This window comes from Equus asinus, chromosome 7 (genome assembly GCF_041296235.1).
Source record: "Equus asinus isolate D_3611 breed Donkey chromosome 7, EquAss-T2T_v2, whole genome shotgun sequence".
Classification (NCBI taxonomy): Eukaryota; Metazoa; Chordata; class Mammalia; order Perissodactyla; family Equidae; genus Equus; species Equus asinus.
Window position 1 is genome coordinate 68,181,098 of NC_091796.1, and position 22,322 is coordinate 68,203,419.

The 22,322-nt window shown below is 41.0% G+C and overlaps 1 protein-coding gene across 5 annotated transcripts in view; it reads right to left on the minus strand.

Moving 5' to 3' along the window:
• Window positions 1-22,322, minus strand: part of SLC35F4 (solute carrier family 35 member F4) — a 239,394-nt gene that overhangs the window by 6,143 nt on the left and 210,929 nt on the right. For 4 of the 5 annotated variants that reach the window (XM_070513682.1, XM_070513684.1, XM_044773645.2 and 1 more), the window contains exons 4-5: window positions 11,016-11,235; window positions 1,831-1,956 (exon numbers count right to left, since the gene is read on the minus strand). In XM_070513682.1, coding sequence (XP_070369783.1) covers window positions 1,831-1,956; window positions 11,016-11,235 — 346 coding nt within the window. The remainder of the gene's footprint in view (window positions 1-1,830; window positions 1,957-11,015; window positions 11,236-22,322) is intronic. The other variant, XM_044773646.2, reaches the window with a different exon arrangement.

Sequence of the window (22,322 nt, forward strand, 5' to 3'; positions counted from 1 at the left end):
CCTCTACACAGTGAACTCACCAGCCCAGAGCTAATCCTCCATTTCTCTTACTCTGCCATCGCCATGGCACCTAATGCATTGTTGAGATAAGGAATTAAAAAGCCCTGTAGCCTTCATATGCGCGAGCAAATGCCAGAAAATGAACTCCTTATGGTGTTGAAAACTGCTGGGGGACCGTACACTGTGTCAAGCACCACCATCAGTGAGGGGTATGGGTGAATGATAAATAAGAGTGCAGACAAGCCCAGAAAAACTTCTAGGATTGAGATGCCATCAATTCTTCCCTTCAAGCATGGGATTCATTTCACCCTTATTTTGACAGATACTGGAAAATAAATTGGACAGGGAGAGCCTGCCATTATTTTGCTGAGAGAAATAATAATGATGCTTTGGATTTATCAACGCTTTTATCTCTGAGCTTAAAATATTTTCACAAATACTATGTTTATTCTCTAGATTAAAACATTTTTTTCTGGATTATAAATCTGTGTACAGAGAAAAATGACAAGGATATGTGAACGGCTCACCTACAGTCACACATCAGGCTGGGGAGGAGTCAGGTCTCTAGTCCATATTTCTTGGCTTTTTAACCCCTCTGCTTCCTATATTAATCCTCGAACAATGTAGGATGGAGCAGATCTTTTCTATGGTGCACATATGATTTTGTGCATGTCAGCAAATATTACCACTCCCAGAGTGAATACATCTGTAACATGGTCAGGAGAATTCTCTCTATAACATAGCCATCCCAGTCACATAGCAATTCCAGTTATTGCTTTCAATTTCAACTGAACTTGTTATTTTTTCTCTTGAGAGACTTAATCAAGAGAGCCGAGCACATGCTAGTCTTTGGTCAGATCAGACATGTCAGTGGAGTCTCAGTTGGGGGCAAGTTAGACACTAACGGCGATTGAGTGAACACTTGTCAAGCTTGTCACAGAATCAATGGGCCAGGAAATGTCAATATGGATATAGACTCAATGCCCTCTGAGCCGCAGTGTTGGTGAATAATCAGAACAGGCATCCAGGAGGGATGCAAAGGGCATTTTCTGCCTTTCAGAGAGCATTTTCTCATTGAAACAGCGAGAGAGGTGAAAGTGGAGCAGGCCTTTAGCTACATCCAGAAAGTTGGCTCTGAAAAGTGGAGCTTTAGGGAATAACCTTTTAGATCTGCTCTGTTAGTACTCACTTCTGAAGTCAGGGGCGATGACTCTGAATAGAATGTTCACTGATGACAGGCAGCTCCAGTGGAGAGAGAGCAGTGAGTACACAGTGCAGACTCAGAGCACCCATCAGAGAGGAGAAGGGCCTCTTTGTTTTGCCCATAACATGAGCCCCTGTGGCAAGGGGTTAACATGTAGCAAATGCTCAGCTCTCAAGGTTGTTCATTATTTTGAACACCTCATTGGAGTTAAAATAATGACCATGGACAGTTAAAGTAAAGAAACATCAAGAGAGGAGAGGTCTTCCTCAGCCCCGCTACAGCTGCTCCATGGTTTGTGAGGGGCTGGGGCTGGAGCGCAGGCTTTGGGGTTGGCCAGAGTTTAAATCCAGGCTCTATCACTTCCTGGCTGTATGACCTTGGGCAAATTACTTAGTCTTTCAAAGCCTCGGTTTCCTCATCTGGAAAGCGAGGATGGTTACCTATGCTTCATAAGGGTGTGTTAACACAGGTGAAAATTTCTGGTAAGTGTCCAGCGTGCAGCAAGTACTCATTATTATTTAAACTATCTTATTTTTTTCTAGCAAAGATTTTCTTTGTCCTTCCTTACTTTATTACTTGTCTAAGCTACGAATGACAGTTAACTGCATAAAAAGTGCACAGCATACCTTATATAACGCAGAAGTAGAGGCTGAGCCCACGGCAAATGCCACTCCGACGATGGAATCAGTGTGGAAGTTATCTGCATACGCCATCATGACGATGCCCGTGATCGCCATTATTGCAGCAACTATCTGTCGAAGAGAAAGCAAAGAAATAAAAAAATTGATGCTTTCATATCCTAGAGCAAGCAATTGAAGACTTCATGAGAGTCGTTAAATGCTTCCTCAAACCCAGCTACCTCCTATACATCATGTTTAAATGTAGGAAGGGTCAGTTTTAACAAGAAATCAGTATGCTCATGAGACCTCCAGTCAGAGAACATAAAAGCAGCTCACACACTAATTGAGGGCTAGTAATTTTCGTTTAGCTTTTTATCTCAACTTCCTAGAGATTAATACCCATATTAGTGAAATAAATTTAATAGGAAGTCACTTCTAAGCATTTTCATCCGTACTGTATTCTCTTTCTTCAAACAATTCAGCATACATTTTAATGAGCTCTTTAGATCAGTGCATGTGTCTGAAGCTCTCCACACAAGCAGGACTTGACTGGGGAGACACCATATTGACGCAGCTAAGAGGCAAATTTCAGGCCAAGGGGAAAAAAAGTGAATAATCTCTCAGAGTGATCCATAAGGCGTGAGCCGAGTTTGCACTGTCACTTGGAATGTCAAATGGAGGCCAGTTCTTCTTTTTGTTTACATGCAAATTAAACCACAGAAAGATAATTTCATTCAATTAACTGCATAACTGAAATATTCATAATTTGATTGAAATATTAATGGTTTACTGTAAATTGACATGATCCTTGGTATATTCAAAACAGAAGCCCGCTCCCTTAGTGAAATGCTGCTTTGAATCTATTTCTTTAATTATCTTGAACTGGTTCTACTGGAAAACAGGTCAAAGCTACAGTACATGTAAGATAACCCTGGAATAGGGAACAATAAGTCACTTCCTAGTGAAATAGTCTCATTGACTTTAAAATCTACACAGACCTTTGTGAGAAATTTAAACACACATGGCCATTAATTTTGTTAGGCTTCAGTTCTGAGTATTCCCCAGTAAGTCAATTCCTCTGTAGATAGCTTTTGTACATATGTGATTTTTGGGGGGCTCTTGCGAACATTATCAGCGAAATATTTATGACAGCAAACTCTAGATCTTTAACACATAACTGTAGACTCGCTCTAGGCCAGTGCAAAGTGTGATAACAATGACACACATAATTTAGATGCTGCTAAAGCAATTGTTTTGTTAATGACCACCAAAAGCAAGCGCACAGTTGGTTTCAGAGCCAGCTCCATACTAAAGCGTCTTTTATGAAAAACAGCAGGAGTACTTGAGAACAGACGCTGACATGTCAGCAGTGAAAAACTGTCTTCATAAAGCCTTCTCCGGGGCGGCTGCTTGATGGGAGGCGTTTCTCTTGCTGAGTGCATATCCATCCTCTAAAGCTGCCAGGCGTGCATTCTAGTCAGACTCTGCCTCAAACTATAGGGAATGGAATTTAATACACACACTATGAAGTCGCAAAGGAATTTTCCAAACAAGAAGTAATAGACTCATAAATAAACATGGCGAAGGGGTTATCTAGCCCTGGAAATTACATAGGGGTTATCATTTTCTTTGATTTGGGGATTTACGGTTCAGCCAGGGATTTGCAACAATTCTTTGGGCAGTCTGATTTCAGAGAAATGAAAGGGCACATTAGACACAGGCATTTTCTGGCTTGTTTTTGTATTTCCATAACTCTCATGGGTTACAGTATTCAAGTGTGCCAACAGGTTTCCCTCATAAGACTGACCTTGTAGGATAGTAAATTTAAATTAATATTTGCTTTCTTTTGGGCAAGCATCAGTTGTATTTTCTTGGTCAAATAAACAGTTTGTTTCTCCAAGACAGGGTTAATAGAACGCAGTGTTAAGCCTAATGAACTTCAGCATGATGTGCTGTTTCATATTTAAAATTATTAAAATTATTCCATAATTTATAATTTCTGAGTTTAGGCAATTGTATATAATATATAATTCTGGGGTTAGGAAATTATGAAAACAAACAGCCCATACCAAAAAAAAAAAGGCAAAAACAAAAATACTGTCTGGAAAATGATGATCATTTAATACTATTAGCTCCAGGATATGGCCTTAGTCGGGAACTCGCCCTTTTCTGAGACATCCATTAGTAAAAATATATAGGCACAATATTTCGATTGTAAGTTTTCTTAAGATAGGAATTGAATATGGACAAAGATAATTTTCTAGCAATTCAACATTATAACCATGATGAGCCTCTTAAGATCTCCATTACATTTTATATTCAAGTGCTTGTGAAAATATCAGCCTAGAGCACTTGAAGTGACATATCAATTACACCAGTGTCTCTTTCAATTGCCTTCATGGAGAGAAGCATTTTTCACGTCAGGGGGCCAGACAATGCTGTTAGCTAAGTTCTAAAAGCATGAAAATCTGAATATTTGAGACGTTAGAAAAATTCTTCTCTATGGTACAAATGGTAATTTATAGGTTAATAATTTACAGGTTATATAGGTTTCCTTGGGGGAAGAGATAAGTTAAACTATTTTCCACATTTTTATTTAAATTTCACAACCATCTGATAGAACAATTCTCTAGGGCCATGTTTTAAGAAATTTTCAATATGTTTCTTATCTACACAGTTGGAACTAAGAGAAGGGAGTTCAGCTAATCTAGAAACTGCAGGAAAATGGGTGGAAGGCTTATTTGGAGCGGTCACTCAGATGATCCCACAGTGGCCCTCCTTGGCACCATTGCTTAACTGCAGAGGAAACACTGTGCAAATCTCCAGAAAATGATAACCTAAACACAGATCTGAGTCACTTGCCTTTTCAGAATTAATCAGTCATCAAGGAAGTATTAATACTCTGTTTTTCTCAAAAGAAAAACATAAAATGACTCTTCTCCGGCTCAGGACACTGGAAATATGTCAGCAGGAAGCCTGTGCCTTAAATATTGTGTCAGAAGTGCTCATATTTGCACATCCTCGTGGTGACAACTACAAAAATGCTTCTGAGAACATTAGCATCCATGAGGGACTCTTCTGATGAAAATGCACCATCTCATGGCACCACCTGCTTGGATTTGGAGAAACGTGGCCTCACCACCCATTCCAGTTCCAGCTCCACAGCCCACCAGCCGTGTCTAAATAAGAAGGAAAACCCACTGCTACCATTACCTGAATCTGATCTGGGTTAGCATGTTAGTAAACCTAGTGACCATAGGAGTGCCAATGCCTCATTTTTAACTTTCTAAACCTCTCTGTCCTTTCACATTACGGTGTGCCCACCTGGGGTGAGTGTCCTGAGGAAGAAGATCTGTTTCGCCCATCATCCCAGCATGCCACTTAACGCCATCACCTGAGCCAGTTGCCTTCCTCTGCAGGCCTAGGCCCCTCTGAGAGCCTATCAGGGCCAATCAGAGGGGACCATGAGGCTGTTTGAGCCTGTTCCTAAAGCGGCCTCTAAAGGTGACCCCACTGTGCTATTTACCACCTGTGACCATGAAAGCTAGGTTTCTTTCACCTCTCAAAGAATTAGTTTGTCCAGATAAAGGCTAGAGAAGCACATGGCTTTTGGCTGATTTTGTTTTCTTGTATCTTCCTTTTTTTCCTCTTTTGGCTCAGGCCCTCAAAATCCACAAGAGCCTGGCCCTTCTCTGGATCTCCATGAGGGTTTACCAGTCTCTTTGCATTCACTGTGTTTCCCATCGACAAATGGTTTCTAGAATTATTATTCACATGACAATACCAGCTCTTAGGGTTCAGGATATTGAGATGAACCTTTAATTACTTCTTTTTCTAATTGTAACCAAACATCTTTCCTTAATTTACCTTGTGGTTAAGTCTGTTTCTGAAGCTGGGTGGAGCATGGGGGAGCTTCATTGACTCACAGTGGACCCTTGCTTCACAATACCTACAGCTGACTCTACAATGGAGGCCCTCAAAGCTCAGCTGCCGGGGGCAGGGCTGTACTCACGTTCAAGACTAAACGTCAGCAGCTGAAGATGGGACACACATTAGTAGCTTGGCTATGAGACCTGCACTGATGATCATCCTGTTCTATTTGAGTATATTTAGACAGAGTCCATTTTCAAGGAATCATGGCTATACAGAATCTTTAAATTTATCCACATGCTACATTTAAGGTTCCATGAAGAAGAACCATCTGTCTTACTCAGACCCATGAAACTGGACAAGAGTTGAAGTGTGCGAAATGAAAGAGGTGAGCAGTCTCTAGACATTCAGATACTGCGTGTGCGTGAGGGGGATGAGGGTGATCCCCAGGACAGGTCAAAGCCAAGGGGTACAGAGCCTCAGACTAAGATTCCTACCCCCACCCCCCTGCCCCTCAGACACATCTATTTTTATATAAATAAAATCCATCTGAAAATGATCTCAAAGGGAAACCAGGATGGAAAAGGAAAGAAATCCCATAAGGAAAGACTGACGAGTGTGTGTGGAAGATAAAGCAGAGTTGTTGACTGCACCTTGTTAAGGGGGTTATGGATTCCTTGTGGGCATAAAATTGGAGAGCCATTACAACCCAGATTTCTCTTCTCTGTATTCATGAGTCATCTTCCTGCCAAGAGGGGAATGAAAGTGGTGAGTTTCACTACCCATCCTCTGTTACCTCCTCCAGGAAGCATGAAGATTCTGGATAGAGGATTCCGCACTGCATACGAAGGAACAGTTACTGCATAAATGTCAACCAAAGGCAAGATGGAAACAAGAGATGATCTTGAATCTTATCTAAATATGTAATATTGTCACTAATCAGCAGTAGCTCAGCTCCACAGTCCTGATTTAGAGAGCTCTGGAGCCCAATTTCAACTCAGAGAAGTGCAGTTCAAGCAATGAAAAGATTCAGTGTAACTGATATACTCTAGTTGGTCCTTGGTGGATCTTTGAAAGTCTCCAAAAGAGCCACAGTTTGGGAAGTTAACTGCATAGGGACCCAATTACAGCTAAAAAATACATGGGTGCCAAGCTGAAGGGACACGAATTTATTTCCTAAATCTGCTAAAAAAAAAAAAAGTTGGGGTCTGCTGAACTACTCACCATCCATCAATTTTCTCTGAATGTTCAAGGAAATTTTAAATGAAAGAAAAATTTCAATTAATAATATAAAAAATAAGAGTGGGACAGGATCTGAAAGAAAGGGTTTTAACTTTCTAGTCTGACATTTACTTTTCATTGGAGCAAAATAGATGCCAGCAACAGAGAAAACACCCCAGCCAGCGGCTCATTTTCTTTGAGGAGAACATGTTTTTCTTAAAATGGTTTCTCTGGTGCTCACGGGTTTAAGAACTTTAGTAAAAAAGACAGGATCCTAGAGATGGAAAAACACCCATCTTCAAAGCTGCAAGAGTTGGAGTCTCACCAACATTTTTGCAATTAAAAAAAATATGATCTTTTAAAGAAGTTTACTAATTTCCGTGGAATGACCATACATCGGCTATAAGCAACTACTCATGAAAGAGTTTTTTTAACACATCGAAGTTTATGGGCAAATTGGTTGAAATGATTTCATAAGAGAAAACTAAATGTACGGTGCATTACCTTTTCATCTGTAATTCAATAAATAGTCCAAGGAAACAAAATATTTTTAACAAGTTATTCATAATACATAATTAGTTTTTATGTGAACATTGCTGATATTCTGGCCAACTAGTATTCCAGATAAACTCACATTTACTGATATGATAATGTCAAGCATCCCTCATTCTGCTCATACTGTTATTTTTACATGAAAAATAGAAGTAGAGAAGGCCATAGAGTTCATCTTAAATGCGATCATTCTCGTCTCAAGCAATGAGAATTATAATCCCAAATGATCTGCTTTTAAACTACCAAAGCCTTAGAAGAGTCAAGAGTATAAATTTTAATTTGATGACTGGAAGCAACCCTTCAACTATTTTGAAAAAAAGAGTAATCCAAGCAGGGTGCCATCTACAGGCTGCGCTTTAGAGTATTTATGGACGTCGGCAATAAAAGCTGCATTTATGTTGTCAGTATTCTATTTGCCCTCCTTTAATTTCTCAAATGACCTAATTATACACGTTCTCAGCATGTCTCAGGAGGGAAAGAATTGCTGATATTGTGAAACAGCAAAATGCTGAATATGTTTTGGTGCTTCTCATATACCACGGCCTGATTACAGGCATCATTAAAATTACACCTTGACATTCTTCTGGAACATTGCATTAAACACTTTCTAATGTTTCACAGTAAGAAGCGGAACACTTCCTGTCATTTAAATCAAAAAATATCTGACTTCTACCAGCATGTCTGACATGATTGCTTACCATTGTGCCATTTATGATGTCTTAATTTATGTGTATACTTATTAACAAGTACTTACTGCCTTTCCTGTTAGCACCATGGAGTCGATTCCGACTCCTAGAGACCCTGTGTCCAGAAGAGTGAAACCCTGACCGGTCTTTTTGGGCCATCCTCTCACCTTCCTGCACTGTATCATTTGATCCTCTGCTGCTATTGCTGCTCTTCATGGGGTTTTCACGGCCAATATTTCTGGAAGTGGGTAGCCAGGTCCTTCTTCCTAGTCTGTCTTAGTCTGGAAGCTCTGCTGAAAGCTGTTCCCCATGGGTGGTGCTGCTGGTATTTGAAATACCACTGGCATAGCTTTTAGCATCACAGCAACAGGCAGCCACCACAGTATGACAACTGCCAGATGGGTGATGTGGTCCCCTGACCAGGAAACAAACCCTGGGCTGTGGTGGTGAGAGCGCTGAATCTTAACAACTAGACCACCAGGGCTGGCACTTATTGGCTACTTAACATTCATTCTCTCAGGTCTTATTAGTCCCAGATGCTGTGTTAGTTTCCTGAAGCTCCTGTAACAAATTACCACAAACTTGGTGACTAAAAGCAACAGAAATTTATTCTCTTACAGTTCTGGAGGCCAGAAATTCAGAACCCACAGGGCCACGCTCCCGATGGCAGCTCCAGGACAGAATACACTCCTTGCCTCCTCCAGGTTCCGTGGCTGCCCTGGCTTTCCTGGGCTTGCGGCTACTTCAATCCAGTCTTTGTCTCTGTGGCCACATCACCTCCTTCTCTTTTGTGTGTCTCTCCTATGTGTGTCTCTTATAAGGATACTTGTTATTGGATTTAAGGCCACCCAGATAATCCAGAATGATCTCCTCTCTGCAAGATCCTTAAGTTAAGTATGTCTGCAAAGACTGTTTTTCCCAAATATGGTCACATTCACAGGTTCCAGGCATTAGGATGTGGACATTTTATTGGGGGCCAGTTTTAGAGAGGCATTGGTTTATAGCCTCTAGGCAGATTTCCTAAATCTGTGATTTCAATACAAGTTATACAGCTGAGTTTTTTTCCCTAAAAGAGCTCAAATAAATATTGAACTTCTTTTGATATGACCTCTTCCATCAGTAACTTTCATGGTTAAATGCGTATATTCATTCTGATACAATTGATTTCTCACTGGTAAATCTAATAGTAAATGTATATTTCCTTTGGTGTTCAGAGCCACTAAAAGAACAGAAAGGCCCCTAAATCTCCTCTCTTTCCCCCTCTTCTGACAAGGCCCTTCAAATTCTCATGGGTGATCCACGGGGGTAGTAGATAGAAAAGAGAGTGATCTCATACGCATGAGTTCATTCACTATATCTTCAAATATCTATTGATTGTCCCCTGTCTACTCTAGGAGTCAGAGGCAGAGCTGATTTCGTGGGCATATGATCTGTGCAGTTGCACAGGGCTCCATGATTAGAAGGGCCCCAACCTCAGTTCAATGCTTTGCTGTTGCCATCTTGAAATTATTAATAATTTTTTTTTAACAGGGGGCCCTGCATTTCTTCTTGCACTGGGCCCCACAAATTATGTAGCCCATTCTGATGGAGCAGTGAGCAATGTTGGGAAGGTCCCTGCTCTCAAGGACTTGTCAGGGTACCTAATGCTGACAGCCAGCATCAATGGTCCACATATAGAAACATGATGCTAAGCCCTTTGGTGGTCAAATCTAAGATCAGCTGGTGGAGAGTGTGATACCACATCTGGGTATATTTTAATGATATCATGGACTGAATCACTTTCTTATCTTCTACAATGACTTTCTACTTCTTGCTCATGTCAAGCTTCAGTTTTGAATTTCTGAGCAGCATCTCCAAAGATACAACCAGAATTTGTTAATGGGCTATTTAAAAAAAGAGTTTTCAGGGTTAATGGCTATCGTAAACTCTCTCTCTAATATGGACATTAATTTCAGCATTTATGGAGGCAAGGACCCCGGAATCATTGCAAATAGAGCAATATTTTGATAGCAAAGTATGTTTCAAATCCAATCTTGGACATCTCTTTCAGAGAACAATAATTGTGTGGCGTTTATCTTCTGAGAAAAAGCTATTTATCTGGACCTTCTAAAGAATGATTTTCTCAATATTTTCATCATGGGAGCATGCCAGGTTACATGAGTGAGATCTGGCTCCTTAAAGCAGCATGGCTTTCAATCAATCTAACAGAACAAGCATACAAAAAAATTTATTTTTAAATCTATGTTACTTCTGAAAGGAATAAACTCAGAACTGAAGTGGTTGGAAGTTTAATACAGTTCAATTAAGGATTTGTACCCAAAAGGACAAGTTGTTGCTTTCAGTTCCATTTCTAGATTAGTCACACGAGATATATAGCCACTTTTAACAGCATTGTGCCATCACCAGTGACTTTAATTACTGTTTGGTAATTTTATCTGCTTATACCAATATTAATTAAATCTATCTCTGGGGGCAAAAAGAAAAAAGCACGAGGGAGTTGTCCCAACACATATTGATCGGAAAAAAGCAAATCATAATCTTTACTGTGGCTAATTTTCTCAGATTCTTCTTTCCTGAGGAAAGAAGGCGTTGATCACACCATTAATTCTAAAAAAAGAACTTATTTTCCCTTTAGTTTTAGTGCCTCCTGTTGAAATTAGCAGACTGCCCAATGAAAACAATCTCTTTGTCCTTTCATGTTGTTGTAACTGCCTGGGCATCTTAATGCATCTTCAAATTCCAATTCGTACTCAGAACCAATGGGAAAAGTTTTACAGAAAGTCCATGAAACAAAGCAGCTCTCCTGACGCCCAGGATTTATGTTAAGGGCGGCCTCACGCATTGAATCAAGTGTGCCATTACCCTCACGCCCATGAACCTGTCTTTCAGCACGATCCACGACAGCAAGAAGACAAAGGCTTTGTTACAACAGAACAGAGCAGAGACATCTGTGGCTGTCAGCTTCTTTAAAGCCAGTAAATACAGGTAATTAGTCAAAGTCCACAGAATAGAAAAGGGAGCAGTTCTTTTAAGAAAGAGCTTCAACGTCAGACCATCTTCACCAAAAATCCGACTGCATTCCCTAGGAAAGAAAAAGAGGTTAATAGTCAGGTACTAACTGTGACACCTCTCTGTTGCTTAACTCTTGACAGCCATTTTCAGGCAAGAGCACAAACACTCAAGACCCATCGTTCATCTGTGGAACCTATGCAACCCAGTTCCGCCACCTACAGGCCACACAAGTGCAAAGGGTTCCATGGAAAATTGCCCCCATCTCCCCAGGCCCAGAGCCAGGCCTCTCCTACCTATTCTCTCGAGATTGCTGGGCAGCCATTTTGTTGTTGCTGAACATTCTCAGAGAAGCCTGGGGAAATACAGACACGAGGAGTTGCTGGAATTACTAGCTATTGGAAGAGAAAGAAGATTCTTTCCCAGTGGGTGAATGCGGCAGGATCAAGATGGCTGGTACCATGGGAATCAGATAGAGACCAACCAGCCGCCTCACTTTTCAGGAAAGCCACACACAGCTTGGGGTTTTCTTATTCCTCCAGCACTATGCTTCTTTCTATCTATCTGCCTAATTAACCAATTTCTTTTTCATCTAGCATTTTGAAGGCAGAAAAAATGGAGAAAGCTTCTGTGATAACCCCAAAAGGCAAAAAAATAAAAATAAAAGTAAAATTCAGGTTGTATTTATATACAAACTTTTGCCTGTTTTGGAGGAATTCTCTCAATCCATTGTATAAAATAGGCACTTCAGTTAAATCTGTGATTTGTTTGATTTCTGACTAAATTTATTATTTAACCCAAGGGGCCATTTTACTCAAAATATTTAAGCTAGAGATCCAGACAGGCAAGGATGGAAGGGCTAGAAGACTAGTGCTTAGTCGGCCGTGGACTAGGAGGAGAATTGCTGCTGGGAGAATTCAGCTGTATTCTTTTCACTCAGTTATTCACTAACATCCAAGCATTTATTGGGCAATTATGTGCCAGGCATTGCATTTTCAAGAGTAGTATAAATATTTTGTTCAAAGCAATAAGTTACTAATGCTTGCTCATTTATAATGAAATCCATTTATGTGGTTCTAAATAGCACCAGCACTGGTTTCTCTTCCAGGTTTTGCTGAAGAGAAATAATTGCCTCAAAGCATCACAAACCAAGGTGCTCTCTAGCCAGTTTGCCTCACCTGTTCGAAGCAACTTACCCCCCCCCCCACAGGAGGACCAGGTAGAGGGAGGGAGGGACAAAGTGGTGAGGCTCAAGCACGGGTGTGGCCTTCAATATCCAACCTCACAGTAAACATGCTTCCGGGCAGGAGGTCAGCAAATCCAGAGAGGTGGAAAATGTATATTGCATACATAGAAACCCATGTAGTGGTTTTACTTTTATGTGGGAGATAACCAAAAAGGAAAGATTTTTGTAAAATGAAAATGTGATTTCCCAAAGGCAATTTTTTTTTTTTGAGGAAGATTAGCCTTGAGCTAACATCTGCCACCAATCCTCCTCTTTTTACTGAGGAAGACTGGCCCTGAGCTAACATCCATGCCCATCTTCCTCTACTTTATATGTAGGATGCCTGCCACAGTATGGCTTGACATGTGGTGTGTAGGTCCGCAGCCAGGATCCGAACTGGCGAACCCCAGACCACGGAAGCAGAATGTGTGAACTTAACCACTGTGCCACTGGGCTGGCCCCCTCAAAGGTAAATTTTAACTTGAAAGGAATAAAAATTCAATGAAGGGACTAAATAAACTAAAGACAAAGTCTTTTGCAAAGTAAACAAATCACATGTGCTCACACACACAGGAAAATGGATGGCCTCTCTCAAGCCTACAGCCGTGGAGTTGCTCTGAATCAGAACCACACGTAGATCAAGCAGCAGTTTTCATAGACCATCCTGGGCACGAGTTTCTGTACATGCAGACCTTGGAGATACTGCGGATTCAGTTCCAGACCACCGCAATAAAGCTAATATCGCAATAAAGCAAGTCACAGTGCATGCAAAAGTTATATTTACATTATAGTGTAACCTATTAAGTGTGCAGTATAATTCTGTGTAAAAAACCAATGTACACACCTTAAGTAAAACATATTTTATTGCTAAAAATTGCTAACCATCATCCGAGCCTTCAGCAAGTCATAGTCTTGCTGCTGGCAGAGGGTTTTGCCTTGCTGTTGCTGGCTGCTGACTGATCAGGGTGGTGGTTGCTGAAGGTTGAGGTGGCCATGGCACTTTCTTAAAATAAGACAAGTTTGCCACATTGATTGACTCTTCCTTTCAAAATGATGTCTCTATAGCATGTAATGCTGTTTGATTACATTTTACCCACAGTGGAACTTAGTTCAAAATTGGAGTCAGTTTTCATAAACCCTGCCACTACTTTATCAACTAAGTTTATGTAATGTTCTAAATCCTTTGTAGTCATTTCAACAATCTTCACAGCATCTTCACCAGGAGTAGATTCCATCTCAAGAAACCACTTTCTTTGCTCAACCATAAGAAGTAACTCTTCATCCGTTAAACTTTTATCACAAGATGGCAGCAATTCAGTCACATCTTCAGGCTCCACTTCTAATTCTAGTTCTCTTGCTGTTTCCACCACATCTGCAGTTACTTCCTCCACTGAAGTCTTGAATCCCTAAAAGTCATCTATGAGGATTGGAATCAACTTCTTCCAAACTCCTATTAGTGTTGATGTTTTGACCTCTTCCCATGAATCACAAATATTCTTAATGGCATTTAGGATGCTGAATCCTTTTCAGAAGGTTTTAAAATTTTTTTGCCCAGATCCATCAGAGGAATTGCTATCTATGGCAGCTATATTTAAGAAATGTATTTCTTAAATAATAAGACTTGAAAGTGAAACTTACTCCTTGATCCATGGGCTGCAGAGCGGCTGTTGTGTTAACAACCGTGAAAACAACATGAATCTCATGGTACATCTTCGTCAGAGCTCTTGGGTGACCAGGTGCATTGTCAATGAGCAGTAATATTTTGAAAGGAATCTTTTCTCTAAGCAGTAGGTCTCAACCGTGGGCTTAAAATATTGGGTAAACCATGTTTTAAACAGGTGTGTTGTCATCCAGGCTTTACTGTTTCATTTTCAGAGCACAGGCAGAGTAGATTTAGCGTAATTCTTAAGGGCCCTAGGATTGGGGGAATGGTAAATGAGCACCAGCTTCAACTTAAAGTCACCAGTTGCATTAGCTCCTACCAAGAGAGTCAGCCTGTCCTTTGAAGCTTTGAAACCAGGTATTAACTTCTCCTCTCCAGCTATGAAGGTCCTAGATGAAGCATCTTCCAATGTAAGGCTGTTTCATCTACATTGAAAATCTGCTGTTCAGTGTGGCCACCTTCATTAATGATCTTGGCTGGATCTCCTGGAGAACTTGCTGCAGCTTCTGCATCAGCACTTGCCGCTTCACCCTGTGCTGTTATGTTATGGAGACGGCTTCTTTCCTGAAACCTCAGGAACCAATCTCTGCTCGCCTCAGGCTTTTCTTCTGCAGCTTCCTCGCCTCTCTCAGCCTTCACAGAATTGAGGAGTGTGAGGGCCTGGCTCTGGGTTAGGCTTTGGCTTAAGGGAAAGTTGTGGCTGGGTTGATCTTCTATCCAGACCTCTAAAACTTTCTCCACATCAGCAAGAAGGCTGTTTCACTTTCTTATCATTTGTGTGTTCACTGGAGTAACACTTTTAATTTCCTTCAAGAACTTTTCCTTTGCATTCACAACTTGGCTAGTTGCTTGGCACAAGAGGCCTAGCTTTCAGCCTGTCTCAGCTTTCAACATGCCTTCCTCACTAAGCTTCATCATTTCTAGCTTTTGATTTAAAGTGAGAGAGGTGTGCCTCTTCCTTTCACTTGAACACTTAGAGGTCATTGTAAGGTTATTAATTGGCCTAATTTCAATATTGCTGTCTCAGGGAATAGGGAGGCTGGAGGAGAGGGAGAGAGATGGAGGACTGGCCAGTCAGTGGAGTAGTCAGAACATGGACAACATTTATTAATTGTTTGCTGTCTTATATGGATGCAGTTTGTGGTACCCCAAAACAATTACAATAGTAACATCAAAGATCGCTGATCATGGAGCACCATGACAAATATAATAATGATGGAAAAGTTTAAAATATTGTGAGAATTACCAAAATGTGACACACAGACCAGAGTGAAAATGCTGTTGGAAAATGGCACCAAGAGATTGCCTGCCACAGGGTTGCCACAAACCTTCAATTTGTGAGAAAAAAAAAAGCAATATCTGCAATAACCTGAGGCACCATGAAAGGAGGCACCTGTATTCTGTATTCTCTCTTTGTGAGAGTCTACCAGGAAGAGCAAAGCTGAGAGTTGTGGGTTTATCCTGACGTAGACAACTAATAAATGACTTTTTAAATACACATTTATGAAGAACCACAACAAACCCATTTCCGATTAGAGGATTTCTTTTCTTTCTTCCTTTTTTTTTCCCTTAAAGATTGGCACCTGAGCTAACATCTGTTGCCAATTTTTTTCCTCTGTTCTTCTTCCCAAAGCCCCCCAGTACATAGTTGTGTATTTTTAGTTGTAGGTACCTCTGGTTGTGCTATGTGGGATGCTGCCTCAGCATGGCCTGATGAGCGGTGCCATGTCCCTGCCAGGGATCCAAACTGGTGAAACCCTGGGCTGCCAGAGTGGAGCAAGCGGACTTAACCACTTAGCCTCCGGGCGGCCCCAAGGATTTCTTTTCTTACCACTGGCCCTAGCTGGTGCTGGTTCTTTCTTCCCAGAGCCCACCATCATGCTAGGTTGAGTGCTCTCAAGCCAAGACTTACATGCACGTGAGTGAATGTTCCGACCCTGGCACAGACCAGCAGAGGCCTCTGGACAGGGAGATTCCCCAGGCAAAGCGCTGCTGCCTGCCCAGAGACTGACTTCCTCATTGTTCCTCTCTTTTTTCCTTGTCTCACTGCCAACCTTCTCCCCATTTGTCAATGCGGTTGCAGGAATTAAAAGTGCTCTCCTTCAAATGCCAGGTCACCTGTGTAGAATCTTATCCTATGTAAGCACTAAGTGCTAAGAAATGCAAAAATTCAAAAGAGAATGGATTTCTATGGAGAAACTAATAACAGTAGGTCTCTTCTTGGGATGATGAGATCAGAATTTCTGGACGAGGCATTGACAGGTGGCAAAACTTGGACTGAAGCTTAGAAGTCGGGTAGACACTAGTACTTCACTTACGCTCATCCTGTTACAGCAGCTACCAGTCACGGAACCCTTTCTGTATGTCACGCGGCATCTTTAAGCACATTCCGTAGGTGCCTGACCTAGATGAATTTATCTTTGGCTCTACTTTCACGCTTTCTAGAGATTTTTTCGTTAAGAAAATACTCTTGTCAAAGCTATGTTATATAATTTTTTTCTTCTTAAATTTCAAATTCACCTGAGGCAACTGAAGACTCTTGGTAGTATGTAAATGGAATGATTCAAATATCAAAAAACGACTTCCAAAGGAACAATCCTCATCATCTAGTTTTGATAATTTACTGAAACTTCTTTTGATTTAAGTGATAAGAAAACAACTGGAAATGCTTTCACACCATTCAAGAGAAAAGGAGACAATAGTCAGAGGTCCTGGTGCTAAGGGATGAATTCTGTTTCCAGTCTTCACACTACCTCTCTTCCCCTCGTTCTGCATGGGAGCTTCTGGGAGTGACTTCTTGGCAGATGGTGCTAATGAGTCTACAGGGACTAAACCATCAAGGATCTCAGAATTGTCTGGCTGTGTTTATCTCTCATATGCAAGGGGCCTCTGGAAAATATTCCCTTCAAAGAGAGTGTTTTCTGCTTGACAATAAAAGCTCTTTGATTCGGTTTCAGAAATGGTCGACTTCCCTCTACCTGCACTAACAGGTGGAGGTGTCTTGTCAAATCACAGATTTCGCTAAATTCAGAGTTAGTCTGACGTGAGAAACGTGGTGAGGACGAAGCTCATTCCCAAAATGACATTTCCAGCAGCAGCAGCCCCTTGTTGTAAATGTGTTATCTTAAACCAAACTGCCTGGCTTCCTTTGAGGTGCTCTAAGGCGCTACTTCCCATACAAAACTTCTGTTGTTTTTATCAGCTTGTTTGTCTAAGCCACATGAGCATTTGAGGAAAACACACATGCTATGGGTAAATGCAGGCATTTTCAAACAGGGAGAATTTTAATCTGATAATCACATTCCCTGCAATCATTTATTAAATATTCTTATTAAAAAAGCCCTTATGGATCTTGCATGATGTCAGCAACATGGTGGAGTGAGCAGTTTTCTTTGTCTCTCCCCCTTCGAACTACAACTAATTGGACATTCATCAGTCAACAAAGGCTATCCACACAGCATCTCAGGACACCTGAGAGACCTGTGCTGCTATACATCGGAAGGTGGACGGACTTCCCCCCAGGAGGAGGTGGAGATAGGTGAAAACTCTCCGACCCCTGGACAGCCTAGTACCTGCAAGCAACTTTCTACCAGCAGACACACTCATAGCATCGCCACAGCACCAAGGGTGGGCATGTGTGTGCATCGGCGGAGTCACGGTTGGAAACAGGTGACTACAGCCCTACCTAAGCCCCCCACGATTGCCCCTTAGCCCAGTGGGAAAATCCACGGTCCCACAGCAGCCACAGGGAAAGCCTCTACTCCACATTAGCGGAGAGGCCCTGGCCAGCACTCAGAATGCTGGGAGGCCCCAGGGCGGGACGATCCCGGGCAGTGCAGCAACCCGCCAGCCACCTCTGACTCACAAACTCCTGCTGTGGCCCAGAGCGGGCAAGGGAGACCCAGTGAGTCCGTGTGAGTGGACAGTGGAAAGTTGGAGCCCCAGCAAGCCTGCTCTGTGGTCCAGGGGGAAATCCACAGTCCCACAGCAGTCACAGGAAAAGCCTCTGTGCAGTGTTAGTGGAGAGGCTCCACCTGGCAATCACAAGGCTGGAAGGTCCTGAGGCAGAAGTGGCACAGCTGGGTGAGCTAACCACAGACTGCAGTAGATACCTATAGCTCTGCTGTCACCCGTAGCAGACAAGTGGGATCCTGCAGGCCCTGACAATGACAGAGCTGCAAGTCTAGGTGAACCTGCTCCCAGCCGCTGTGAAAGCCCATAGCACTGCTGCAGACCCTAAGGAGGGAGCACATCTAGGTGGTCTGTGACAGTAGACACCAGCAACCTGAGGCCCACTTGTGATTGTCCCCACAGCTGATGAGAGACCCCACAGGGCCACTGTGACCACGAGGAGGGGCCCAGGTCTGGTCAGCAAGAGCTGACAGGGATCCTGGTTGGTGCAGATTACACAGCTGCTGCCCCCCACCCCCACGAACTCCAGTAGAAGCAAGAGGAAGCAGGAACTAAACTCTATCTCTATGCAGAGGCACAAATCCACACCATCAAGCAGTATGAAAAAATATATTAAATCTCCAGAACAGAAGGAAAATGACAAGTACCCAGAAAACAATCCCAAAGACACTGAAATCTATAACCTAAATGACAATGAATTTAAAATAGCCATCATTAAAAAACTCAATGAGTTAAAAGAGAATACAGACAGACAACTCAATCAGTTCAGGAGATATGTCACAAAAGAGCTTGATATATAAAGAAGAACCAATCAGAAATATTGGAGATGAAGAACACAATGGAGGAGATTAAGAAAAATCTGGACTCTCTGAACAGTAGGGTCGATAATATGGAAGACAGAATTAGCAATTTGGAGGATAGGAATACAGAAATGCTGCAGATAGAGGAGGAGAGAGAACTAAGACTAAAAAGATATGAAGAAACTCTCCGAGAAATATCCGACTCAATTAGGAAATGCAACATAAGGATTATAGGTATCCAAGAAGGAGAAGAGAAGGATAAGGGGACAGAAAGTCTGTTCAAAGAAATAATGGCTGAGAACTTCCCAAACCTGGGGAGAGAGATGGAGCTCCATGTGACAGAAGCTAATAGATCTCCAAACTTTATCAATGTAAGAAGACCAACCCCAAGGCATATAGTAGTGAAGCTTGCAAAAGTAAATGACAGAGGGAAAATACTAAGGGCAGCAAGACAGAAGAAAACAACCTACAAAAGAACCCCCATAAGGCTGTCAGCAAATTTCTCAGCAGATACCTTACAGGCTAGAAGAGAGTAGAATGATATATTCAAAACTCTGAAGGACAAAAACCTGCAGCCAAGAATACTCTATCCAGTGAAAATATCCTTCGAATATGATGGAGAAGCAAAAACTTTCCCAGATAAACAAAAGTTAAGGGAGATCATTGCCACAAGACCTCCCCTACAAGAAATGCTCAGGAAGACCCTCATACTTGAAAAATCAAAAACAAAAAGGAAAGGGGTTACAAAACCCAGAGCTAAGGATATAAATAGAAAGACAAAATCAGAAAGTTGCAGCTCTCCATCAGAATAGGTTAGCAAAGGCTAAGTATAACATTAAAGATAAAAGGAAGGGAAACACCAAGAATAAATATAATCTTGTCATTTTAACGACAAACTCACAACACAAGAAGGAAGAAAAAAAATCTGACAATAACAACCTAGAAGGGGAAGAGGCAAGGGATGGAACAGCTTAATCTAAGGAAATAAGAGGCTATCAGAAAATGGACTATCTCACCTATGAGATGTTTTATACAAACCACATGGTAACCACTAAACAAATAACAAGAATAAAGACACAAACTACAAATAAGAAGAAAGCCAATATAGAAATCTACCTACCTGCATTGGTAGTCCAAATATCATGGGACGAGAAACAAAGGAAATACAAGAGAACCAGAAAACAAGCAATAAAATGGCAGCATTAGGCCCCCCACATTTCAATAATCACTCTAAATGTAAATGGATTGAACCCTCCAATCAAAAAACACAGAGTGGCAGGATGGATTAAAGAACAAGACCCAACAATATGCCGCCTCCAGGAAACACACCTCAGCCCCAAAGACAAATACAGACTCAGAGTGAAGGGATGGAAGATGATACTCCAAGCTAATAATGAACATAAGAAAGCAGGTGTTGCCATACTTATGTCAGACAAAGTAGACTTCAAAGCAAAACAGATAAAGAGAGACAAAGAGCAGCAGTTTATAATGATAAAAGGGACACTCCACCAAGAAGACATAACACTTATAAATATATACGTACCCAACACAGGAGCACCAAAATATATATGTACCCAACACAGGAGCACCAAAATATGTAAAGCAACTATTAACAAAACTAAGAGGAGACATCAACAACGATACAATAATAGTAAGGGACCTCAACACCCAATTAACACCAATGGATAGATCAGCCAGACAGAAAGTCAACAAGGAAATTATAGAATTAAATGAAAAATTAGACCAGATGGACTTAATAGATATATATAGAACACTCCATCCACAAACAGCAGGTTACACATTCTTCTCAAGTGCACATGGAACATTCTCAAGGATAGACCATATATTGGGAAACAAAGAAAGCCTCAACAAATTCAAGAGGGTTGAAATAATAGCAAGCATCTTTTCTGATCATAATGCTATGAAACTAGAAATCAACTACAAGAATCAAGCTGGGAAAGGGGCAAAAATGTGGAGACTAAACAACATGCTACTGAACAAACAACGCATTACTGAAGAAATTAAAGAAGAAATCAAATGTTATCTAGAGACAAATGAAAATGAAAACACCCAATACCAACTCATTTGGGACGCAGCAAAAATGGTCCTAAGAGGGAAATTCATTGCAATACAGGCTCACCTCAATAAACAAGAAAAATCTCAGATAAGCAATCTCAAACGATGACTAACAGAATTAGAAGAAGAAGAACAAAGCCCAAAGTCAGTAGAATGAGGGAAATAATAAAAATTAGAGCAGAAATAAATGAAATTGAAACAAAAAAGACAGTAGAAAGGATCAGTGAAACAAAGAGTTGGTTCTTTGAAAAAATAAACAAAACTGACAAACCCTTAGCCAGACTCACTAAGAAAAAAAGAGAGAAGACTCAAATAAATAAAATCAGAAATGAGAGAGGGGAAATCACAACGGATACCACATAAATACAAAAGATCATAAGAGAATACTATGAAAAACTATATGCCAACAAATTGGATAACCTAGAAGAAATGGATAAATTCTTAGACTCTTACAACCTCCCAAAACTGAAGCAGGAAGAAATAGAGAATCTGAATAGGTGAATCACAAATAAAGAAATGGAAACAGTAATCAATAACCTCCCCAAAAATAAAAGTCCAAGACCAGACGGCTTCTCTGGAGAATTCTACCAAACATTCAAAGAAGATTTAATACTTATCCTTCTCAAACTATTCTGGAAAATTGAGGAAGATGGAGCACTCCCTAACACATTCTATGAAGCCAACATCACCCTGATCCCCAAACCTGACAAGGACAACACAAAGAAGGCAAACTATAGGCCAATATCACTAATGAACATAGATGCAAAAATCTTCAAAAAAATTTTGGCAAACCAAATACAGAAATACATTGAAAAGATTATACACCATGATCAAGTGGGATTTACACCAGGGACACAGGGATGGTTCAACATCTGCAAGTCAATCAACGTGATACACTACATTAACAAAATGAGAAACAAAAACCACATCATCATCTCAATAGATGCAGAGAAAGCATTCAAGATCCAACATCCATTTATGATAAAAAAAAACTCTCAATAAAACAGGTACAAAAGGAAAGTACCTCAACATAATAATGGCCATATATGACAAACCCACAGCCAACATCATACTCAATGGGCAAAAACTGAAAGCCATTCCTCTGAGAAGAGGAACGAGACAAGGGTGTCCACTCTCACCACTCTTATTCAACGTAATACTGGAGGTTTTGGCCAGAGCAATTAGGCAGGAAAAAGAAAGAAAAGGAATCCAAATAGGCAATGAAGAAGTGAAACTCTCACTGTTTGCAGACAACATGATCTTATAGATAGAAAAATCCAAAGAATCCATAGGAAAACTATTAGAAATAACAGCTACAGCAAAGTTGCAGGGTATAAAATCAACATACATAAATCAGCAGCATTTCTATACACTAACAATGAACTAACAGAAAAAGAACTCAAGAACTCAATCCCATTCACAATAGCAACAAAAAGAATAAAATATCTTGGGGTAAATTTAACCAAGGAAGTGAAAGACCTATA